General features: G+C 39.0%; 1 protein-coding gene across 1 annotated transcript in view; it reads right to left on the bottom strand.

Moving 5' to 3' along the window:
* Positions 1–24,011, bottom strand: part of LOC139725787 (telomerase protein component 1-like) — a 93,587-nt gene that overhangs the window by 5,516 nt on the left and 64,060 nt on the right. Inside the window, exon 49 of the mRNA XM_071636868.1 lies at positions 13,276–13,377. Coding sequence (XP_071492969.1) covers positions 13,276–13,377 — 102 coding nt within the window. The remainder of the gene's footprint in view (positions 1–13,275; positions 13,378–24,011) is intronic.

The raw sequence follows: 24,011 nt of genomic DNA, 5'->3' as shown, positions 1-24,011 counted from the left end.
ACTAATGTAACAACAATGATAATGCAATGCTGCTGATATAGCACATATCACTGCCTTTGAAATGGAAGGACAGAACAATGCTATCAAATGTAAGCATAAACCCACTTAATATGGTTTTTCAAATTAATAAGTTTTAGGACGGTTTGAACCTTTGGTTTGTAGATGAGTCCTTCAAATAAAATGGGATGTGTACCAAAGTGAGTAGATGAATCCTTCAAATAAGATGGAGAGTATACCAAAGTGAAGGGGCAGCATGATTAAACCATCATTCTCAATAAGACTTGGTTAGTATGTAGGAAAAAAAAATCATCTGTGTACGGCACAACATTGGCGCCACTCCAGTATGACTTGGACAACTGTTTATCAGTCATATATCTCTACCATACTAAAAAACTGACTTACAATCTCACAAGGTCAAGGACAACCCGTAAAGACCAGCTTGGAGACAACACCAACAAAAGTCCAAACCGATATCAGAGTTTGTCATGCCTATGTCCCCGTCTCTTATCTCCTTATGCCGTCAACAACTGTAGATATAATGACATTGGTGGCATGGCTGGCGAGACAGGTCACATGACCACAAACAAAGGTCCCGTGGATGAGTCAGGGTTACCACTCACCCATCTGACCAACCAATTGACTTTATTCTCTCAATCCACCATTGCATCATGGTCTACCCTACTACCAAACCTATTTCTGAATCCAACAGTCATCATTTCTAGCTGGCCTGGGCACAAACTGCTTCCTTCATTCAGAATTTCCTGAATTAAGCTCATCTCAAACACAATCGCATGAATCAAATTTGAAGGCACATCTTTTTTTCCCCCTTCTTCTGAAGGACACATTCCATATTGTCCATTGTTCTTGACTCTGAGTTTAGGAGATGAAGCAAAGGTGAGGTCATAACATGCTAATGTTTGCACGCAACAAGATCACACTCTACAGGCTGATCGCCAGTGCCTGACCACTGTCTTAACAATCTGAGGACAAGCTGATTTTGTTGTAACACTCATTTCCCACAGACACCTGCCTGAGTTTACTCCGGACTGGTCTTTAACTGGTTAATTTGAATAAAATGTGAAAACTCCTTCAACTTTCTCCATCAAATATATCTATAGGACAAAAAAGACTCAGGCTCATATCATGCTTGAAGTGAGATATCTACATAGAATCCCCTTGCCCTAGCACTGCACTTTAACCCACTGAGGACGGACTGATTTTGCTACAACACGCATTTCGCATACTGTAAAACGAGGAATTTTCGCGTGCATTTTAATTTCGCGAATTTCGCGAGCACCAAGATTCGCGAAATTAAAATGCACGCGAAAGTTCTTGTCTACACTATATGCATTGAATGCCAGTGGCAGTTCGCGGAAATTTCATGCCGCAAAAAAGGCCGTCAGCTCCAATTGGCGAAAAATTCATGCCGCGAATATATCATGTTTTACAGTACACACTTGCCCGAGTATACTCGGGACTCGTCCTCAACGGGTTAAGATGTCCTATGAAGATACAAAATCAGGGGCACGCGAAGAAAATCAAGCAACACAAAGACAGGAATGACTGGAATCTCATTTCACAAATTTTGGTATATCTCTGACGGCATTCTTATTCAACCATCTAATTCAACTCACATCATCCGATGAAGATCAGTCCTACAAATGACAAGACTCATTGAAATTTTTAAAAGTGATATCTCAGGGAATAGGAATGAGATATGAGCAGCATCTAAAGACTGAACAAAACCAGATACGTCACTCACATCAGAAAGGTCATGTTAAAAACTTGAAGGAAAACAAAAAGAATAACAACACAAACAAGAAAAGAGAAGAAAAGATTTTTAAAAATGTAGAGAATGGAAAGGAGAAGAAAAAGAATATTGAGCACTGAGGACAGTGCTAGAAAGAGAAAATGAAGAAGATAAAAACAGCGAAACATGATTTATTCAAAGTCAACTTGATGTAAATGTGGAATGGCATACAAATTCAGGAATACAATAAAGGCCAAACAAACAGAACCCCAACATCATAGGAAGGTGAAAAGATGAAAGCAGTGTAGATGATCATAATAGCGAGTTGAAAAGGAGAGCATTATACATCCAGAACAGTGTGCTTCCTTTAAAGGGATGGTACAGTATTGGTGGAGATGAGAATTTGGCTTTTAACTTTTTGCGAGATACCAAGGAAACACTTATGAAATAGTACAGAGCATACCATTTTAAGAGGAATTCAAAGTTTATTTGATGAAAATCGGGTTTTGAATGACTGAAACATACAAAAACAAAGTAAAACAAAGCGATCATAATAAGATGTGGGTCCAACACTTTATTAAAATCGCTCTGTTTTGGATATCTCAGCCATTTCAAAACCAATTTTCATCAAATAAACGTTGAATTCCTCACAGAATTACATGCTCTTTCATATTTCATAAGAGGCTTCTCATTATCTCACCAAACAATGTTAGAAACCTGAAATTAGGTCTCAACCAAAACTTAACGATCCCTTTAAGGTAATGGCTAATGTTTCCTGCCCCCCCCCCCAACTTCTGCATCTCAGGGGGGCATCCTGATTCAGACTGAGCCCCTACATTCCTGTCTCCATTCATTCTACCACCCAAAGAGAATCGGAACTTCTTAAAAGTCCCCCGGAGGATTTGGGCACGTTTTTACATCATCACCATAACTTAATCTACAAACATGCACTTGGGATGAAAATTAGAATAAAACTTTAAAGATGTCAGAATTGGGAAGTGACACATAGTTTGCATCATTAATTCCTGCCATCTACGCATTATTGTCAAGTTTCTTTCACTCTTCAACTCCTAAACACAGTCAAAAGATTTTATTACCATCAAAGAAATTGTATAAACCTTATATACTAGTCCAGGGTGTCAAACCACCCTGATTAATGTTTGATTTAATTTCCCCATGGCATAAACCAATGGGGGGAGGGGGCCAATAAAAAAACGGAAATGCTCGATTTGAACAAGAAATGATTGCCTTGAGAGATCAACTTGTGGTGAGTACCTTGGCACCCAGAGTTAATCAGAATAAATTGTTGCAAACCTAAAGCTGTCTTTATTAACACAAAAAGGAAAGAGCATTAAGTACTGGTAGTCATAGATGAATGGTTTAATCCTAACTGTGCTTGCTTCACCAAATGGCATAGATGTCACAAAACTTAATTTTCCATGAAATTGAGATTAGCTAATACCCCTAATCCCTATTGTGCCACCATCATTGCTACACCTCAGTGGGTTTGCTAGATGTACAACTAGGCCAGGTTTGGATGGCTTGTTGAATGCTGTCAAAAAAAAAAAAAGCTTAAAGAGTTAAAAACTGATGGTATAGTACTGGTTGAGGTGAGAATTTAGCTTTTTGCTTTTTGTAATATACTTTGAAACCACTTTATGAAATGTTTCAGAGCATACAATTCTAATAGAAATTTAAAGTTTATTTGATGAAAATGGGTTTTAATTGGCCATGATATTAAAAAAACAAAGTAAAACAAAGTGATCATATAAAGGTGGGTTCCGCCTTTTATTAGGATCGCTTTGTTTGCGATATATCAGGCATTTCAAAACCAATTTTCATCAAATAAACTTTGAAGTCCTCCTAGAATTATATGCTCTTCCATATTTCATAAGAGGTTTCTCACAATCTAAAAGAATCATCATCAAAAAACATTGGAAACCTGAAGCCCGATCTCAACTGAAACTGTACCATCCCTTTAAAGCTAAGTGCTTGGGCACAAAAGGCTAAGGGTAAAAAAACCAAAAACAAACAAACAAACAAACAACAACAACAACAACAACTACAACAACAAAAACATATACTGTATGCAAAATATAATCTTATATGATTGCCATCTCATACCTACACCTATTACATGAGGGGCCTGAAATAGGAAAAGGCTTGCTGACTGTGACTATATCATAGCTGGACCACTGTGGGCTGGACAGTCAGAAATGGGGGGAAACCCTTGGTTAAAATTTGGCAGACACTGTGTTTAGGTTCTGGCCAGATGCCAGTCAAGTCCAAGGGGGATTATCTCAACTGATATTTCACGGCCAGAAGCCTCCTTTTGAAATTGGATTTCTACGTGGTAGTAGGAAATTTATCCAATAAGCCCTGGCTACTACTGCACTGCCTCCCATTTTTGAATAACAGAAATGCCCATTTTTGAATGACAGAAATGAATTAATCACCATTTTTTCTTTTTAATAAAAAAACTTATAACTGCTTTCTGCCACTTATCAGATGATTGTATAATTCATCTGATGCCTAGAAATTATGTTACTAGCAATTAACAAAATACATATCATTCAGAGAGTACAAAAACCCAAAACTAATTGTTTTCTCTATAAGGCCCCTGTTGCCTGTATCTGATGGCTTCAAAACATATTGTCATGAAGTATGAAAAATTCTTTTTCTTGTTTGATACATGCAAACTATTAGACAATTTGTTTGATCTTTCTGTAAAAAAAAAAAATGTAATCACTAACAAGTCTTAAGAGTAATTCCCATGGTTAGCAACTTTACACCAATCAAAGAAGAAATAGTAATTTATTGGATAATAGAAGCAATTACCTTTGCATTGGCAAGGATTGACCAATTATTTTTTTCTTGCTCTGTCTCTAGCTACCTTAAATGGACTGTACAGTAATGGTTGAGGTGGGGATTCATGTTTTGACCATTCCTAAGTGAGATAATGAGAAACCGCTTATGAAATATTAAAGAGCATGCAATTTTAAGAAGGATTCAATGTTTATTTGATGAAAATTGGTTTTCAAATGGCCGAGATATCCAATAAAGTGATAATAATGAAAGGCGACAGGCCACGCCTTTTATTAGGATCTCTTTGTTTCACCTTGTTTTTGGATATCTCGGCCATTTCAAAACCGATTTTCATCAAATAAACTTTTGATACCCCTTAGAATTGCATGCTCTTTGACATCTCATAGAGTGGTTTCTGAATATCTCGCAAAACGTTAAAAGCTAAATCCTCACCTCGACCAGAACTGTACACACCCTTTAACATGTTTTGTTCAGTAAGACTGAAATGATTTGTGTCATAATGTCAAGTGATTCTGATGATCTCTACAAAGTACAATCAACAAAAGAGACTTGGTTCAACTCAAGATTCCAGTTTTGCCATCAGAGACCTGTTTTCATGGTTTTTAAAGTTGAATCTGTCAGTAAGTCTGACAAGTTGTCATGGAAACAAATAATAAGATAAGATAGCTTCCTCGATACTTAAAAATCACTTTGGTGTCATCTGTTTTGTTTGTTGCCTAAGCAAAGATGACTGGTCACTTTTAGTCATCTGAGAGAGATACATGTAGCTTGTCACCTTTGAAAACTAACTCATCTAGTGACTTCTATCATATCTAACTTTCTACCTGTGAGAGGCCTACATGAGGTCTGCAGAGCCTGGTGTATTTAGTGAGAGATACAGAGGGTACTAGGAGGGAGCAAAAAAGGGTAAAAAGAAACAGATAGATACAGAGAAACAGTCAGCCACAATGCATTTCTTGACTGTCTCTGTTGTCACAAGATGCAAATTCATCCAAATCATTCAATGAGATAGATACACAAATGAAATATTAGCACATACTGTGTGAATGCATGCTTACTGTCGATAGTAGATGTGGGCCCGTAAGAATACAAACTACTCTGCATCACTGACAAGTTAGCATTACATTTTTTTATCTCCCTTATTTCACTGTTAATATAATTTTCTTTTTCTTGGCTTCAATCCCTCAACTCTCATTTTTGTTTGCATGCACGATAAACGACATTCATTTTGGTTGGTCAAGCGTGAGTAATCTTCAATGTGCTACAAAACAACCACCACTGGAGTGAAAATAGACATGACAGTCTATGTGGTCACTGTGGCTACATGAACTTTACAGTTCCCACCACAACCAGACAATGCACCTGTTGCACCTACGGGATGTTGTTTGTGGAAAACCCTTGTGTGAGATGATCTATTCGGATGGGAATGTTCCACAACACAAGACAGCTCACATCTGCTCCTGCACATGACTTGTCAAATTCATAAATGCAGGTAGAAACATCCACACTACCATACAGATGGTGACTAGGCCCTGTGGACAGTGCATCTGACCCTGACACTAAAGGAGCTCAGTTCTACTTCTATAAGGGTCAGTCTGACAAATGCTGTGTGCTGGCATGCCTCCTCCCCCCCCCCCCCCCCCTTTATGTATAGAGATAAAGGGTTGCCTGAAAGGACAGTACAGAACTAGTGTGACGCAACTGAAGTATACATGGGATCTCACTTCATTTCCCGAGAGGAGAAAGTTTAATTGCCAAATACTTCATAAACAGGTATCCATAAAAGACCACCCCACAGGGGCACAAGCAAGGTACCTGTATATCATGCTCTTTAAAAAGAACAACATAAAAACTTCTCTTTTCATATGAACTGTCACACAGAACACTTCCATGACATGAAAACTATAACATGCACAGAGAAATCAATACATTTCCTTTTGGCCCAAATTTACAGTGGGTCATTGTGAGGCTTTTTAAATGATGTTTGACAAGGAAGTTACTCATAAGTCAGTGGCTGCATTTAACTGTCACAAAATCATAACAAATTTTAATATAAAAGAGTAATTTGATTGCTACCATGAATGACTGTCCTAGATATGAGACTTAAACATTCCTATAAAAGAGAGAGAAAAATGTTTGCCTCAGTCACCAAATTTATACTTCTTTAATATCTAAGTATGAAGAGGAGAAATAAAAGTCAAGGATAAAAACGCTCTCTGGATATTTCCTGTTCATCGTCTCATTCCGATGAGTTCTCTGCGTGATAGCTGGAGAAAGAGATAACATGTCGGGTCCTGCCAAGGTAAGTTGGGATGACAGGAAACGAGAACAGCAGTGAGCCGTATCTTAACTTCACCATGACGTAGACCTGCACAGGAAACTCGGGGCCCAGGTGCGACAGTCTCTGCCAAGTCAGGACAAAATCTCTTTTTTTTTCTTTTTTTAAAAGGGCCAACATTAAAAGGAAAAGAAGCCTCTCCTAACCTTGAGATAAGAAGAGTTATGAAAGTTTATTTTTCTTTTTCATCTGCTAGTAAACTTTATTTTAAGAATCTAACTTGCAACAGCATAGATAGTAGCATTACAGCTATCTATTTTTGTTTGAAGAATTTTACCTATTTCCTCAATATTCTGTTATTTCAAAATACATCATCAACAAACTCTGACAGGCACTGCAAAAGTTGCAATAGGGGATTTTTTTTTTCTCCATTCAGTTTCAAGAGTTCCTGTCACAAGTATCATCATAAATCAATTGTTGCAATTTGTCTCTTTGTTGTTATAACTCTGGAAATACAATTTAGCCTGTCTCCTGTTTCAGTTTACAATGCTGTAAATATGACAGCCACTCCCCACAAAATACTAATAGCCCAAATCAGGAAGACCCTCAAACCATAATCCCTGTGACCTGAATTTGGAGCGGAATTTGGAGATTGGCTGGAAAAACATGCTCTCAAACAAGAGTACAACTGGAAGAGAAATCAATATCTTCCATAGAGAAAGATACAGTAGAGGCAAGGTGCAGATTAGGGATAGAAATACAACAGAAACAAAGAAAGGTTTATTTGGGGGTGACCAACACAGAAAGGAACAACATTTGTTTCTTTCTTTAGTTATCTCTGTTGAAATCGGGGATGTGTGAGATGATACATGGGAGAAAGGTATATGAGGTGTGCAGGGGTTATGGTGAAATCTTCCAGTTAACCAATGATGAAAAGCCAACAGACATTTAGTTTCTGAAATGCAAAGAGCCAAAGTCCATATAATCTCCTCTCTACAGTTACTGGAGGTAACCTGACAAAAAGTGGCTATACCACAAGATACATGCATTCAAACTCCCATGGTCATGCATAAAAACAAAATTGGAATAGTGTCAAGCCAGTCAATATACTAACAAGAGAAGGAAAAAAAAAGCACAAGGAACTTGGGTCTCACATGCAAGGTAATGCCACATGAGACAGAGAACTTCTGACAGATCTGCTATCTCTATTAACCCATTGAGGACGAGTCCCGAGTATACTCGGGCAAGGGTCTATGGAAAATGTGTGTTGTAGCAAAATAAAATGTCCTCACGGGTTAAAACCTGAACACACTTCTCTACCCGCAAAACCTGACTCACTATTACAAACAAAGGTCAGGATATAGTGTGCAGTGTGAACACACCCTTGGATCTGCCCCCTACATGTATGCTCCATTTAAGCCAAGACTCCGTTGCCTATGAGATGTCTGTTCCATTACATCCCACTTGCGTTGCCCTTGAAATTCATAAAAGGTGGTAGGGGAGGGGCTTCGACTTATATCCTACCCCAACTTGGAAATTTCTGGGTAAAAGGGAACATCAAACACAGGCAGTCAATGACACCCTTTTGAGGATCGCTAAATGACAGAACATTACAGGGTGATTTTGATGTGTGTGTGTGTGTGTGTGCGTGCGTGTGCGAGGTATTCTCTAAAAGACATTGGCTTCTTGTAGTCTTGAGAATTTGTCGATCCTTTTCAATAATCAGTGATAGCTTTTATTTTGCAGTTGTTAGGCAATTTTGGAGGAGATCTTCTTGTCTGATTGGAGCAATTGAAAATGTATCAGAATGCATCAATCATTCCAAAAGAACGAATGGAGCATGAGTGGTATCAGTGCATGATTTAAAAAAAAAATGATGCATTCTTACTCAAGGGAATAGAGATAAAAGCCTTGAATAGAGGCTAAAACATATCAACCTTATATGTCAACATACATCATCACTTACTGGCATGAGGTTATGTGGGGTCCACATGGGTAAATCTGGGATAATAAGTGCTAAAAGTTCGCAAACTTGCATTTCACTCTTTCGAGGCCTCAAGATTCCTGAAAAAATGCCTTCCCTACTGATATTGTGAAAATCTTCAAACTAAAAAGGATGCTTGTAATACCATGCAGATACTATTTAAAACTGATGCTTTTATATTTTATAGCAACATTAAAGTATGCTGACTTAATACAGAAAAAAAAAAAACCATCTGAATTTTGTGAGAGAGAGAGCTAATAATTACTACAAACAAAGTCATTCAGTTTCACATTTTATCAGAGGGATGATAATGATTATACAATTAAAAGCCTCTTCACTACTATAAAAGTGGAAATTTTTGAGGTGGAGTTTTTTTTTGTTTTTTGTTTGTTTGTTTGTTTGTTTGTTTGTTGTTGTTGTTTTTGGTTTTTTTTTTTTTTTTGGGGGGGGGGGGAGGTGTATTTCACGCAACCAGAACTAGCATGAAAATAAATGTATGCGATATTTTTGCTTGTTATATGTACCACTATGTAATTTCTTGATTACTTGGAATTAAAAACACCCCAAAGTCATCTTGCTCAGTAAAACGTGAAAAACTACTCATGCAAAATTATCAACTTTTACAGCATATGAACGTAATTGTGTAACAAAAAGATTTAAACACAAGAGTTCCTCTTTAAGAAAAACAGAAAAAATATTTATAAAGTGAGTTTCTCCTTGGTCTTTTCAAAGCATGCATTACAAGAGAAGGGCCTAATCTACTGTTCTGTAAGATATAAAAGCAAGATCAGATGCTGTTCCCCTTTCTGATGTTGTTTCTGTCATCCTGAATATTCTTAGCTTGCTTCACATCTGCTGTGTCGGGAGAGAATCGGCTAAAAATGGCTCACAGCCTGATTGATGGAGGATGAAGGGGGAGAAGGGCAGGAAGGAATTGTCAGTTTTCAGCCAACTCAGCCAAAGCATACAAACCATGTGAAGAGTTTACAGCCATCACGCCCAACGCAAACTTGACATAGGGGGGAAAAACTCCCAGGTCTAACCCCTTCCCTACGCCCTCTGTTTAATAGACTCTTACAGGTCTCAATGCCTGAAGGTCTTGGCTTTAACCACTGAAATTCCCTGCTTGGGCAAGTGACATAGATATGGCAGTTTACATTATTCATCACAATGCTAGCCAACTTGGAGAGGAATGAAAGAACAATGCTCCCTCCAAGGTTTTGGACTACTGGGATTAATACTCTCTTGCTTTCATCCAAGTTTGTCTAAAGTTTGTGCTTGGTATACACGTAGTAAGAACAGACAAGGAATGCACTTTAACTGCTGATACTCAATTTTCCTTCAGCAGAGAAAAGGCGAAATATTCCCCACTCTTCCCTTTCTGAGAAAGTTTACAACATCTTCCGGCTGATGTCAAACCAAAGATCTGTACAATCATAAAAATCCTTCATTGTGCTTTAATAAACCGATTTGTATATCCAGGATTGAATCCCCCCCCCCCCCCCCCCACCTCCATCCTACCATCACTCCCTGACGTTTCTTCGAAAATAGACAGTTCCCCACGAAAAAACCCCACCCAAAATAATAATGAATAAAATGATAGATGCAAATAAAGACCCCACTCCCAGGAACTTTAATTTGTCAATTCTTTTGATCTATAAACAATATATGAGGTCATATGATTGATGCTGTTAAATGTGCAGCTATTTTGTGAGCTATATTTATATGCAAATGGATTTTCCCTCCAAAATAAGACAAGTTAAGATGAATAGCAAGGTAATACTTGACACTGTGGTAATGAAATAAAAAACATGCCAACTAATATTATCAACAAGCTGGTAATAAGACTACAGTTGAACCTCTCGTATCCGGACAAGTCGGGACCGGGGCTCATCCGGATAAGGGATTTGGCCGGATACGGGAGTCTCAATGCTTTATACATGTACATATACATACACATGTACTGATGTAGCCCAGTTTTGTAGTACCACATGTAGTAATGTGTATACTGCAACCTTTTCATTGTTACATTTGGGGATGTTTGGGGATGTTAAAATGTCTGAAGGTAAGCAATTTGGAAGGAAATTTGATGTAATGTATGTTAATCATGTTGGAAGTAATATGTAATTCATGTGTGTTTGTGTAGGAGTTCTCAAGGAGTTGGGAATCCCCCTTTCCTCCCGTAATTATTTTTTAAAAAAATCACGGCAAGATTGCGTCCGTATAATAGAGAGATCCGGATAAAGGGAGGCCGGATAAGAGAGGTTCAACTGTATAGTGTTAAGATGGTGACTATCACAGAGGACTGCATCGATATGTCACATTCTCAGAACATTCCCTAACCACTATGTACACATGACTCAATGCTGTAGATAAGGGAGAAATGGGAAAGCTCATAAATCCCACAGTGGCTTGCTTGTAGCTCGCTCTAAAAATCAAAATCTTTGCTCGGCATAAACGTGACCCAGTGCACGTACTATTCTTGGCCTAAAAAGTCATTTTTCGGTCTGTTTCGGAGGCTTTGCACGATATGATCACAGAAGCCAGCACGGCTCACCAAGTCTAATTCTATGATCTGATTGGTTTGATTCAATTTTAGTATCACACTACATGACGAAACAACAGGTAAGTGCATGATATGTACATTACGTACACAGTAAGGCTGGATAACACTGACTCAGCTCTACTTTCATGAACAGCTGACTTTCCGTGGTCCGTGGGATGGATATTGATATGAATGTATCAGCAGAAAAATTGCTACTAAATCCAGTTTTCTGATGGATTTCAAGGAGGAGGGAGTTTGACAGAGACAGCGAGGAGTAAATCCTAATGGAAGACACACTACCGGCTTCCTCTCCAGACCTTGCTGTCTCCATGGGGAAAGGTCGGAGGGAAATCAGTGAAGATCATGGACTGACCTAATTTGGCCCAACATTCCACCCTACAGCCATGCAGCATGTGTTCTTTCTCCAGCCTCTGCGCACACGCACGGGGGCAACCCAAATGCCCGGAATTAGGCGACCTTGGACTTGGGAGACGAGCGAATTACTTTGACATCCAGTCAGAAGAGGTTAGGAGATGCCAGTCATTGGAGGGGAATTCACACGATGAGTGTGGGAGCAGTTAACACTCCAGCTGATATGACACATTCTGCACATGGGACTAACTGTAGCTTGTCATCCAGGTATTCTTTGTGAACATATACTTAGAAAACATATGTTTTGGATAAAAAGAAAGAAAGCAAGAGAAAGAGAGAGTGAAAAAAGGGAGCGAATGAGAAAAAGAAGAGGACAAAGATGGACAGAAAGAGAGTGAGAGGCAAGATTAGGAGAGCGAACATAACAGGTGAAAGAATACAGGAGAAACAGATACATTACCACAGACAGGTGAAGGGAAAGTTCAAGGAACAGGCATGAAATTCCCAAGTATGGTGCAAAATGAAGAGAAAGTGGTGACTAACTGCCGAAGTAAGCTACAGTTAAAGAATACTAAATGAAGAACAAAAGGAAACTGGTTACAAGAGAACATCTCTCATGGCAGTCTTGCCATTCTATCTGAAGACAACACCAAGAATCAGAATATCATTCATCTGATACTAGCTCCAAATATATCGTTGGTCAGCATTCCTATCATTTTACTTTCCCTTCTTTTTCTTGTATGCAAAGAGCAAGGAGCCTATTTCTGTCCTAGAGTGGAACCCTTAGGGCTCACTCTCCCTAATATGGAATAATCCTGGACAGCAGTATGATATCCCAAATGCCCTAAGCAGGAGTCAAAAACTAGAGACAATGGAGTATCAAGATGAGGTAGAAACCACAATTCCCAGTCTGCCAATATTTCCAAGCCTCCGTGAGCACGTTTGGGATGCCTGAAATGCACTGACCTAGCAGGATAGGCATTGAAAACTCTCGTTGACTTCCCCCTTCGACTCCTTGGAGTGAAAAAATTTTGAGAAGAGGTCTTTGCTCCCGGGGTAACCACAGACCTTGGTCTTGGCTACGAGTTCCCTGAGGACTCCCAACCTTGGGTCCCACAGACTACGATGAGTGAGGTGACGCTGAGATATTGTTTGGATAGAAAGATCCTGCAAGGTCAAGCGGTGTCAGTCCTCTTAACCTGGGGGGGGGGGGGAATGAAGGGGAAGGGAAGGGGTCTCCGTGTGGGCGGTGTCATGGGGAAGCTCTCCTGCTTGGTGACCGCACCCCTTTCCATCACCGTCACTGAACGGCACATTTTATTTTCTTTCATCAAACAAGTAGGCGGTCAAAATCTGGAGAATGGTAATCATATATGATGCTGCGAATGAAATTGATATTACCTGCTTGTGAGGTAACCAATTAAAGGAATATAATTGTACATTCATATCAAAATGGAGAAGATGAAAATGAAGGATTTTACGATAAAAAAGGTCTTCGCAAGCCAATTTTGATAAATTACCTGAGTGAAAGTTGCCTTGTCCCAAAATTTGACCGTCCCATCAGAGGAAGCAGACACAATGTGAAGTTTGTTGGTGCCGAGACGAGTCACAGCCGACTTGACCTACAGACATAAATGACAACAGAGACAAAAAAAAAATCATCTTGCAAGTGTTTATGTAGCAATGCTCTCCGTGCCAACACAGAACAAAAAATGGGCACTTTAAACTCTTGTGAGTCAGCAGTCTCCTTAAAGCAGGAAGGAACCTGCACAGAAACAGCATTGCTTTCTGAGAAGAGAAACAAGTCTGTAGGGAAAGTTATAATATTTTAACTACAATGGGTGCAAGCATGTCAGAAGAATTCAAAAATTGCACTGTGCTCATTGAGCCTAAGCAAAAGACATAAAAAGTGCTAGAGTGAGTTTTTATAACTTACGAAAATAGAGCAACAACAAACATTCGTAATTTTGTCCACTTTCAAACACAAAAACACTCTAGATTTTAGAATTTTTCATTGCATGACATGACAATTTCATCTTATTAGTGGAAAAGTGAGCAAAGAAAATGGGATTCCATCGGGAGTCGAACCCGAGACCTCCGGATTGCTAGACCGGTGCTCTACCGACTGAGCTATAGAAAGCCCTAGTACAGTGTTCGTCCCAGAAACCCTTAATTCTCAATGCTCGGGTGGTCAGAAGCTATAGCAGTGTGTTTGTGTGTGACACACATGCACACACTTGAACCTGGCATAAACCCGAAGGATAATTCAACTTGGGGATAAATGCGAGGGATCACCGAAGTGATGCAGCTTTTTGAGTTTGTCACAAATAAAGACAGAATTCCCGATGGAATCCCATTTTCTTTGCTCACTTTTCCACTAATAATTTATATTCTTTCTGTCTTTATTTGTTACAATTTCATCTTCATACTATTTGGGGTGAAAATGAATTTGACTTTCCACATTCATTATACATATTCTGTCTCTGTCAGCTAGGTGGCTCATGCCAGGAATTGAGTGAATAAAGAAAATGACCAGTTTGTTGTTGGCCCACAATAGATCTCGAGAAGCCTACAAGGACTGTGGGAGAAGGGAGGTGTAGGCTGTCAAGCCTGTAATCTTGCTAAAGCCTTGCCTCCTCTCAAGATGATCGGAGGAGTTAAATGAAGAGGAAAAAACATGTAGCTCGCTCATTACAAGTGGATCAGTCTTGCCTGATATAGCACTCTCAGGCCTATTCATAGCAAATAATGGTAGGGTAAGCTAATTCTGATTAAAACCAAATGACATAAATCCATGTTCTACATGCACAGCCACAAATCTAAGCTTTTAACACAAAATCTTCTCCACAAACTGAAGAGAGTTAGTGAATTTGCAAACCACAAGCTACACCCATCCTGAAAATAAGACATTTCCCCTCAATTCAAAATCATATATTATCAACTAATCTTTTATTCACAAATTCATTTTCATAGGCCTTTCACTGACACAGATTTACAAGACAGAGATCACTCCTATACCTGTGATACATTTTGATGTATTTGTTTTCATTTTGTCCTAAAAGGAAGATACCTTCGATTCTCTGCTAGTCACATAGGGAAAGAGAATAGTTTACCCAAGGCTGGCAACATGTAAATGCAAGATTATCATAATGGAGAATGTTGTTATGGTAACTCTCATTAACAGTAACTGAGAATCTTTTTTCCATACAAAAGATAGATTTGCAGACATTTTTAGTAGTATTCCCCAAACTCAGTCATTTATGCAACACATATCTTCACTGTTGAAAAGTAATCATTCGCTATCTCTCTAGCTGATTTATATTTTCCCTGGCTATTTATTTGCTCATTATGAGCTTCTCTTTCACAACTATTCAGGCGAAATTCACAGAACATTCAGAATCCTCTTTTACAAAGAATGGAAAAGAACAGATAGACAGACGCATGGCGCTATGAGAGCTTACAATGCACTCAGGGACCAGACATAGGTAAACACTGAGCTGAAATCAAGTTCTGCCTTTCTGAATACTGGATTTGTTTGACATACAGTGACAGTGTGTAATGACAATTTGTCAAATCAACACTCACTGTCACTCTACAAATGTAGAGATAAAACAACTCCTATCTCTTCAGATTTTTTTGTGTGGCTTGCAATTTACTGTCAACATCTGTCTATCTGTTCTTTTCCCCTCAATTTGTTGAACTAAGCATACAGCTCAAACACAATGTTCTCACTCACTGTTCACAGTAGGCCCTACACTATGTCAAGTCTAGTTCAGATCGATGTCAATAACATGAGAGCTTCCATCTTCCCTTTACCCGAGATGTTTCTTGGTTTTGTTTTGTCTCGTTCTTTCCTAGAATAGCCACGCGGAGTGACAATTGGCAATAGATGGCACTTATTCACAGAGAGCTTTTTTGATTTAACCAGGAAATCAGTTTAGGATAGGATCATTTAACTCTGCCTGTCTTTGATGTATATTCTGACTAGTAGAGTACACTGTAGTTACTGTCCTTCCAATATGACTGGCGAATTGCGACAGCATCTATGCTAATGGGGAAAGTCCACAGGAAATCTCCCTTGGTGGTGGTGGTGATTATGACATCCTGAGCTGACGGGGAAGACTGCATCGGAGGAAGGAAGACCGGAGGAATCCTGTCTACGGGGACAATACTGACCAATTAAAACGTTCCAAGAGGTCACAGGGGGTCGACGAAATGTCGAACCCAGCATGACTTCCAAAAGTCTGGTGGAGTTCAAAGGCAGAAGACCCAGCAAAGAATAACTCTAATTGCCAAGCCCAGACAACATGATTCACCAATTAAACAGAAACGGACATCCCGGATTGGTTGACACAGAAACTCTGACATTTTGGAGGAAGGGAAGGAAATTCCTTTCATTTCCAGTACGGGTATTACACAATTCATTCCTCTCTTTGGATGCAGCAAATGAGACTTAGAGGTTTAAACAGGAGTTTCTACAGCATACTACAAAATTCTCAACCATCATTTGGACTTCCAGCTAGCTAAATCAAGCTTTTCAAGAAGTGGGGGAGAAATTACAACAACAAAAGGACAACTTTCATATGATCAAAGTTGTGCATCCTTGAGATAAAACACATTGACTGGAAAATGCATGCACCACTGATTCGATCTGACCAGCTACTATTCTTTCTGGTTTTCTCCACAGACACAAACAAACAACCAAACAGAGACTAAAACAATCTAACAAACAGACATAAACAAAAACGAAACAAAAACAGTGAAGCCAGACAAACAAAAATATTTTGTTGAGATGAATTCACTAAAGCCTAACCAATACAGACAGAGCACTTTCTAGAAATAAGTGATGTTCATTATTACCTCCTTTCTCATTGCCATGTGGGTGTACCACAAGACTTGCAAGCATCTTAATGGAAGAAAGGAAAACGTCTTGTGGAGGATTAAGAACAACTCTCTATTCAGAAGAGGCAAAATTCCTAAAAAAAGTCCTACATTTACTCAAGAGCTTGAGTCACTAAGCTTTTCCAAATCTTATCTTTTTGATCACACATCGTGTTCAGATTATCATACTTTAAACCAGGGAATAATCACCTAAATTGGGCTTCCTAAGGGGATGTAGCAACAAACGAAGCTATAACATGTCTAGTCTTTGCATGCAGACTCTATGAGGCAGTGACAAAGCAACTACATGGTTGCAGAGAGCTATTCACAATGAAGTAAGATATGCAAATAGAGACAACTACATCATATTCTTCACAGAATGTTGCAGTCCACAATTTTAACCCTTCCTTCCAATTTTAACCAAAATGTTGTAATTTATTTTATGCAATATTTGGCAGCAAACGTCTCGAGTGAAGTTTGATCAGCACAGCCCACGAATCAGCAAGGAGATCAATGCCAAAGAAGTGTAACGAGACATCTGTCCTCATAGAACATGTGTGCTAGACAGCCAATAGCTCAGGCAAGCACCCTCAAGGAATCTTGCAAGGGCCCCTGGTTCTGATGCTGAGAATTGCTGCCAATTTCCATGTAGACTGGAGATGGTAGATTAAGAAAAGTAAACAACCGCCTAGGGAATGCACGGAACGTGATATTCATGATTTAAACAGGGATAAACTATGATGCATCAAGCTAGTCAAAATGAAATGTACAGAATGAGACAGGTTCTGGGGGAAAAATCATGAGCAAGAGCAAGGAGAGTGGGTGTGTACATGGGAGAAAAGGAAAACACTTAATTCACACAGAAGATGACTTGTAGCATTGCCAATAACACATAGGTAAACTGGGTTTCTTGAAGTAGAGAAAACAGTGGAAGAGAACGTAGGGAAGGAGGAGGAAGAAGAGGAGAGGAAGAACAATAGAATTACAAATACAAAGAAGAGAATAACAAGAACAAAAAAATAACAAGAACATTGAGAACAAGAAACAAAAAGGAAACAGTAGAAAAATATAAAGTAGAACATGCTGATAATGATCATTATTGCACTCAACTTAACAGGGATCGAACAAAAAGGAAACAGCAGAGCAAGAAGAAGTAGAAAATGCTGATTATGATCATTATTGTGCTAAACTTAACAGTGATCTGGGAAAGGTCTTGGCATTATATTTCCTTTCATCAACATCTTCATCATCATCGCCATCAACATCATCATCATCATCGCCATCATCATCATCATCACCATCACCATCACCATCATCACCATCATCACCATCATCACCATCATCACCATCACCATCACCATCACCATCATCATCATCATCATCATTAGTATCAAGCACCTTGCCATCCCCTTCCTCTGGTGATGATTCCTTCTAAAGTACGAGACTTTTTGTGTTCTTTCCAAGAAACAGTCACACGGAACAAATCTACCCATAATGCACATTGTCTGATTGAGTGATGCTGTACAATTGCTAAACAGTGACCAATCACAAAAGCTCACGTGAGCAGTTTCCATCCTTAAAATATTCAGCCAAAAGTTACCTAAAACAGACTTATCATAAGGAGTAAGATGCTTATTAAGAAAAAAAATGCACAAAATATAGCAGATGATGCACACATGGGGGGGGGGGGGGGTCATTCCCTAATGATTCAGAGTTTGAAATAAGTGACCCTTCATCATCTGGCTAGCCAGGCACAGGGAGGTTTAATGGGCTTTTCTCTGGGTCACTGGACACCTTAAGCACTTGTTTCCTTCCTTAATTGTTTCCTCTTCTTTCCAGGTTTTATTCTCTTATCTCTAAAGACTATCGGTTTATGGCCCAGGTCTGTCGGATGACCCATGAGATCATAACCAGCACACATCAAAAGAGACAAAAACATAAAGAAACCCCCCCAAAAACAAACCGCAACAAGAAAATAAGGAAAAAATATCAAAGATGATAATGGTAAAGATGAAAACAATACAATAAACTGGGTAGGGGGTGGCCAGTATGACAGTGTATACATAAAACTATCTGCCATGGAATACTGTCCATCACACATCCAAGATAATAGAGGAAATCCAATCTTTGGATGTCCAGACCAAAATCAAGACATCAGGAACTAAGCTAACAAGGTTTGCGATAGATGGGACTGTTGACACACAGGCATGATGTCTGGACAATGTCAAATGAAATTTTTCCATTCAGGGCAAACATTATGTTAGGAGGGGAAGTCCTCAGCCCAGTGAGTAAGAGTGCATCATATGTTTGCCTTGGAAACAGGTCACCCTGAAAGTCGTGTTGACCGAGAATCTTCCAAACTCTCTCGAAACCTGGCAACCTTCTCGTAATATTGTCCTCCACTTGATGGTTACATGTCATCTCAGGCTGTGAATGTCATTATTTGGTGAACTAGTTTATGCTTTACATTTCAACTGAGATATGTATCATCATTGGAGGAGCACACCATTTACTGAGAAGACTGCAATATGTAACGAAAGTTAATACTTTGTGAAAAATTGAATGCTATGAAAGTGGCTTGCTGCAGGAATACATGAATAATATGGATGAGAATTTACACTCTCCTTTTTTTTTTAGAAGTAATGTATTCAAACTATCAATAAGCGAACCTGGACATGTCACAGAAATAAGAAGAAATATGCGTGGGAATTTCATACCTAAATAAAAAATCTGTTTTTACACTCGGGCAGTTAACAGAACTGAAGACTTGAATGGCTGCTGTTATGAAAGAAATCCAAAACCATTTTGTCCTTATTTTTATAGTTGATACTACAGAAGGCGAGCAAGCTGCTGCACTGTTCAAAACGATGAGCAACATGACAAGAGGACAGTATGTTCCAATCTGCATTTTCTGTTCATGAAATATGACAGAATAGATGATCAAATATAGAGTACTATGTGCAAATTTCCATCTTATTTCCATGTTCTATGATGTCTTCTGTACAACCATGAACCATTGCTGGTGGCTTTCTGAAACTAAACAGCTTGACTATAGGAACTAGCTCAAAATGCAGAAATGGTCGTAAGTTGCAGAATGCATTACTGTCCATCAAGAAAGTTCAGAGCACACAGCAAGATCATCAATCACTATCACGTAGGTTTGTGGCCAGCAGTGATTGCATCCCAGTTTATTTATAAACACTTCTCACTCCCTAGTGCCAAAATGCGAGAAGGCAGGTAATAAGGTAATCACGTAATTGATTTGATCAACAAGGATGATTCAGTGGACCTTTGTTTAGAGGAGAATCAGAGATGAGGCGGTCTATTGTGAGTCTGATTGAGTGTTTGTGTGTGTGTCTGTGTCTGTGTGTTTGTGTGTCTGTGTATCAGAGTATGAGAGAGGGAGAGGGGGGAAGAACAAAGTGAATGATCAAACTAGACAACAATATGAGTTTTTTTTTCTCCCAAGACAGTAAAGTGAAACATGCATATCACAGTAACTTAGTAAGAGATCCTCGTGCGTTGAGTTATATTTAGAACATCCTCCTCTTCCTCCTCCTCCTTCTCTTCTTCATTCTCCTTCTCCTCTACCTTCTAGAGAGACATGGCAGTCACACATGATGGTCACGCACAGACAAAACACGCTGCTTCCTGTTCGTTGGGAATCCAGCCTGGATTACTCCATGCTAAATTCACATCCACACTAGGATTTAGTCTGTGTTCCTACAATGCCCTCAAATAGAATCTCCCAAACACCACCGCAGCAGCATTATCTACCGTGATCTCAGTCACATTGGTTTCCATGAAAATAAAGACTCCAAACCAAGACATTGCTTCCGTAGCTTGCAGTGTATGTTGTCAGTCTTTCTTTTACGGCAGCTGAACAAACACTGCCACGCTCAAAACTGATTCTTGCAGCAGCTGACCCATGCTATCAAACTGTCTTTTTGGTGGAAGAATGAGTCATTACCGGTAAATCAACATGAACACAAACTAAACTAGAAATGTCGCTATGGCGACTGGTATGCCTCCGCCATAATGCATGATTCTCCTAATAGGTCTATAGTACATGTGGACAATGTGTGATTACATTTTCACAAAATTGGCAAAAAATTAAAATGACATGTTTGTCACAAATGTATCAAATGTTCACCTTCCTTGACCTATATTTAATTGGATGAATAGGAGAGCATGTATTTGGGGATTTAAGAACTTTAACTTCGACTTTGACCCTTTCATAAGTTTACCCACTTGAGTAATTGTCAAGGTATAAATTGTATGGAGAAAAAGTGCAATTTCTGTATTGAAAAGTAAATTGTTATCATTTTCATCTGGCCTTTGATTCATAAGAGAATCAATGTCAGGCAGAACATACATAAATATGTACTAAGTTTAAAGATAACTTGAGCCACTTCCGAGATATGGAGAAAGAAGTAAGTTCAGCACTTTCACTTGATCTTTGACCTTTTGACCTTTGACCTTCTTGGCAAAAAAAAAGAAAATCCCAGAGAATCTCTAGTGGGTTATACATGCATACATCAAGTTTTTAAAAAAATAATCCTGCTGGCATTGCATAAATATAATGAAAATAGTAAAATTTTGAAGTATTGCCCTTGACCTTTGACCACATGAACCCCAAATTCCCTAGATAACCACTGCCAGTCAGTACATGCATATATACTTTGTTCCATAAAGATACCTTGAACAATTTCCAAGATACAGAGAAAAAAAGTGCAATTTTAACATTTTACTTGACCTTTTGACCTTTGACCTTTTGACCTCATGACCCCAAACTTTCACCAGAGAATCTTAATTGGGTAATACATGTATACACTAAGTTTCAAGAAAATATCTTCAGGCATTGCATAGATATGGGGGAAAAAGTGAAATTTTAAGCATTTGACCTTGACCTTTTGACCTTTGACCTTGAGCATGTGCACCCAAAAGTTGATAGGCACAACTTCACCTCCTAATACACATACATGCCAAGTTTCATTAGGATACCTCAAAAGGTTTTGATAGTTACCCTGTCCACAAAATTCATTACGGACGGACGGAAGGACGGACGGACGGACGGAAGGACGGACGGACGGACGGAAGGACGGACGGACGGACGGAAGGACGGACGGACGGACGGACAACCCGAAAACATAATGCCTCCGGCACCACTTCGTGGCGGAGGCATAAAAAGTGGAGCTCATAAGAAATATTAATGTGTCATCATAAACATAACAACATTTATCCACTAGGGTAGCTACATACCTAGAGAGAAATTTTGTCTGAATCACAACTAAAATCGGCACTGACTTGAAAATGAATCTTGTGATTTTTTTTTTCCCTCTGTGAATAAATAGTCAAGACTGGATTGATATATACCATATCTACAGAGGATAGATTTCTTTCATTTGATGTAAAGGACTATATGCAGGAAATGCAGATGAACACCCAATTTTAAAAGTATCAGCCGAAACTGGGTGTAATTCATCAACAAATCACAGGGCAGATTTTGCCTTGATTCAAAATTTCAGCTCATTTCCTTCAAACTTATGATAAGATTCTTATCGCTTTCGCTCAAGTGAAATTTGGGTCAACATCTATTAGAATCCAATGATATTATTTATTCCTCACCAGACTGTCAAATGAGGAATTACTGACGTTAGCAAGTCTTATCGCTAAAAACCAAATTTCTCTATCATATTTGCCTCCTTGAAGCTAGGTGCATCCAAACTGAGGTATGCAGACCTAAACGGGGGTCTAGTTGGAGCCAGCGGGTGATAGCATCAGTGTTGTTTCCTATCCCAAGTCCACTGGCATCTCACTTAAGGTAGTCTTAAACCGGAGCACCTGCTGCTACTCTGACATCACTTCACAAAGTTTACCCCCCCCCCCCACAAGAGCTGGACCCTTATCTCCTTCCCACAGGACCAATGAATCCTAACGGCAGCAAATGGACCCTGCCTCTCTGACGCCTAGACACTCGCCAGAGAGCAGGTGGGAGGGCTAAAGGTGCTGATTGCACTTTATAGGAGGGAGTTTAGGTGGGGAGGGGTGGAACTTTGGAGGGAGAGGGTTGCTGGAGTAGAAAAGTAGTCCTATAAGGGATGATATTTTCAGAGAGGAACATACAAATTATATCTCAAGGGTCCTTGAGAGCCGACAGGGCATGAAGTGGAACTGGTAATTGGAGGTGGAGTGACAAGGGTGTGCAGTTGCTTCCTACTCCTGGGTGAGGGAGAATGAGGTCTCCCTCCACAAAAACTCAGCTCTCATAGTCCCACCTGTGCCTCTGTGCGTCGCTGATGGAGCTGATCACATTTTCTATTGCCAATGAAATTTTTTTCTGTTTACATAAGTTTTTTCAACATTTAATTTTTTTCATCATACGTAACCAAACAAGTTCTAGAAATGAGAGATAAGTTACTACATCCCATATCAACAACAACAACAACAACAAATTACCAAACAACCTGAACAACATCAGATGTAAAATTTCATCTTGGAGTTCCATGTACATCGAGAATGTATGCATGCTCTATGTCTGCAATAAAATCCTTTTTTTTTTCATCATGTACATAATTTATGATGAAAAACAGTTTCATCTTTCATCAAAGTCTTGAACGAAATGAATGAAATTAAAAGCAATCAAATCACAGTCATGAAACGTGATATATGTGGATATTGCCCGATGGGAGACATCATCTAATTGATTAAACACTGATAATCTCCTCATGTCTCCAAGCTATGAAAAACATCCCAGGAAGCAGATCCTACAAAAGCTAATCCCCACAGGCAAAAAATCAATTTGCCATTTTCTTCCTCACAAAATTAGTAGGCATAATTTGTTATTATACATATAGATGAATATGATACACATCAATAGTTTTTAATTTCTTGCATTGTATTCTGCAAAATTTTTATCTGTCAGTCCCTAGGAATAATCTAGTCATTACACTACGTGCACAGACATAACTCAAGAGTTATGAGATGGGTTCTTTCACTGTACAGAATTGCAAACTATTTAATCACTGAGTGCTTGTGGTCACTTTTCGCTGTTGTTAAATTAGTTGCAGATGTTACTAATGTAAAATACTCTATTTTTCCTTCACAAGCAAATCTTTTTCTGGGTTCCGTTGACATAATAGACGACAAAAGACATTTGTCTTGGGACAATCTTAGTGCAATAATTCATACTTCTGAACATCTCACGATAAAGCCATATGAAAGATAAAGTGATGTTCAGTGCAAAAAATTTGTACCCAGATGCAACAAGCAATAGAAACAGCCAGGAATCAAAATGTATTGCCATGCTGGCAAAACATGCGAACTGGAACAAAATTTGACCTATGATGCACCCCATAAGATGCTAAATCCACAT

The sequence above is a fragment of the Diadema antillarum genome, unplaced genomic scaffold (genome assembly GCF_040938485.1).
Source record: "Diadema antillarum isolate AM-2024a unplaced genomic scaffold, OU_Dant_1.0 seq00000059_RagTag, whole genome shotgun sequence".
Classification (NCBI taxonomy): Eukaryota; Metazoa; Echinodermata; class Echinoidea; order Diadematoida; family Diadematidae; genus Diadema; species Diadema antillarum.
Note: the sequence above shows the minus strand (reverse complement) of the source record. Positions and strands in the feature narration are given on the sequence as shown.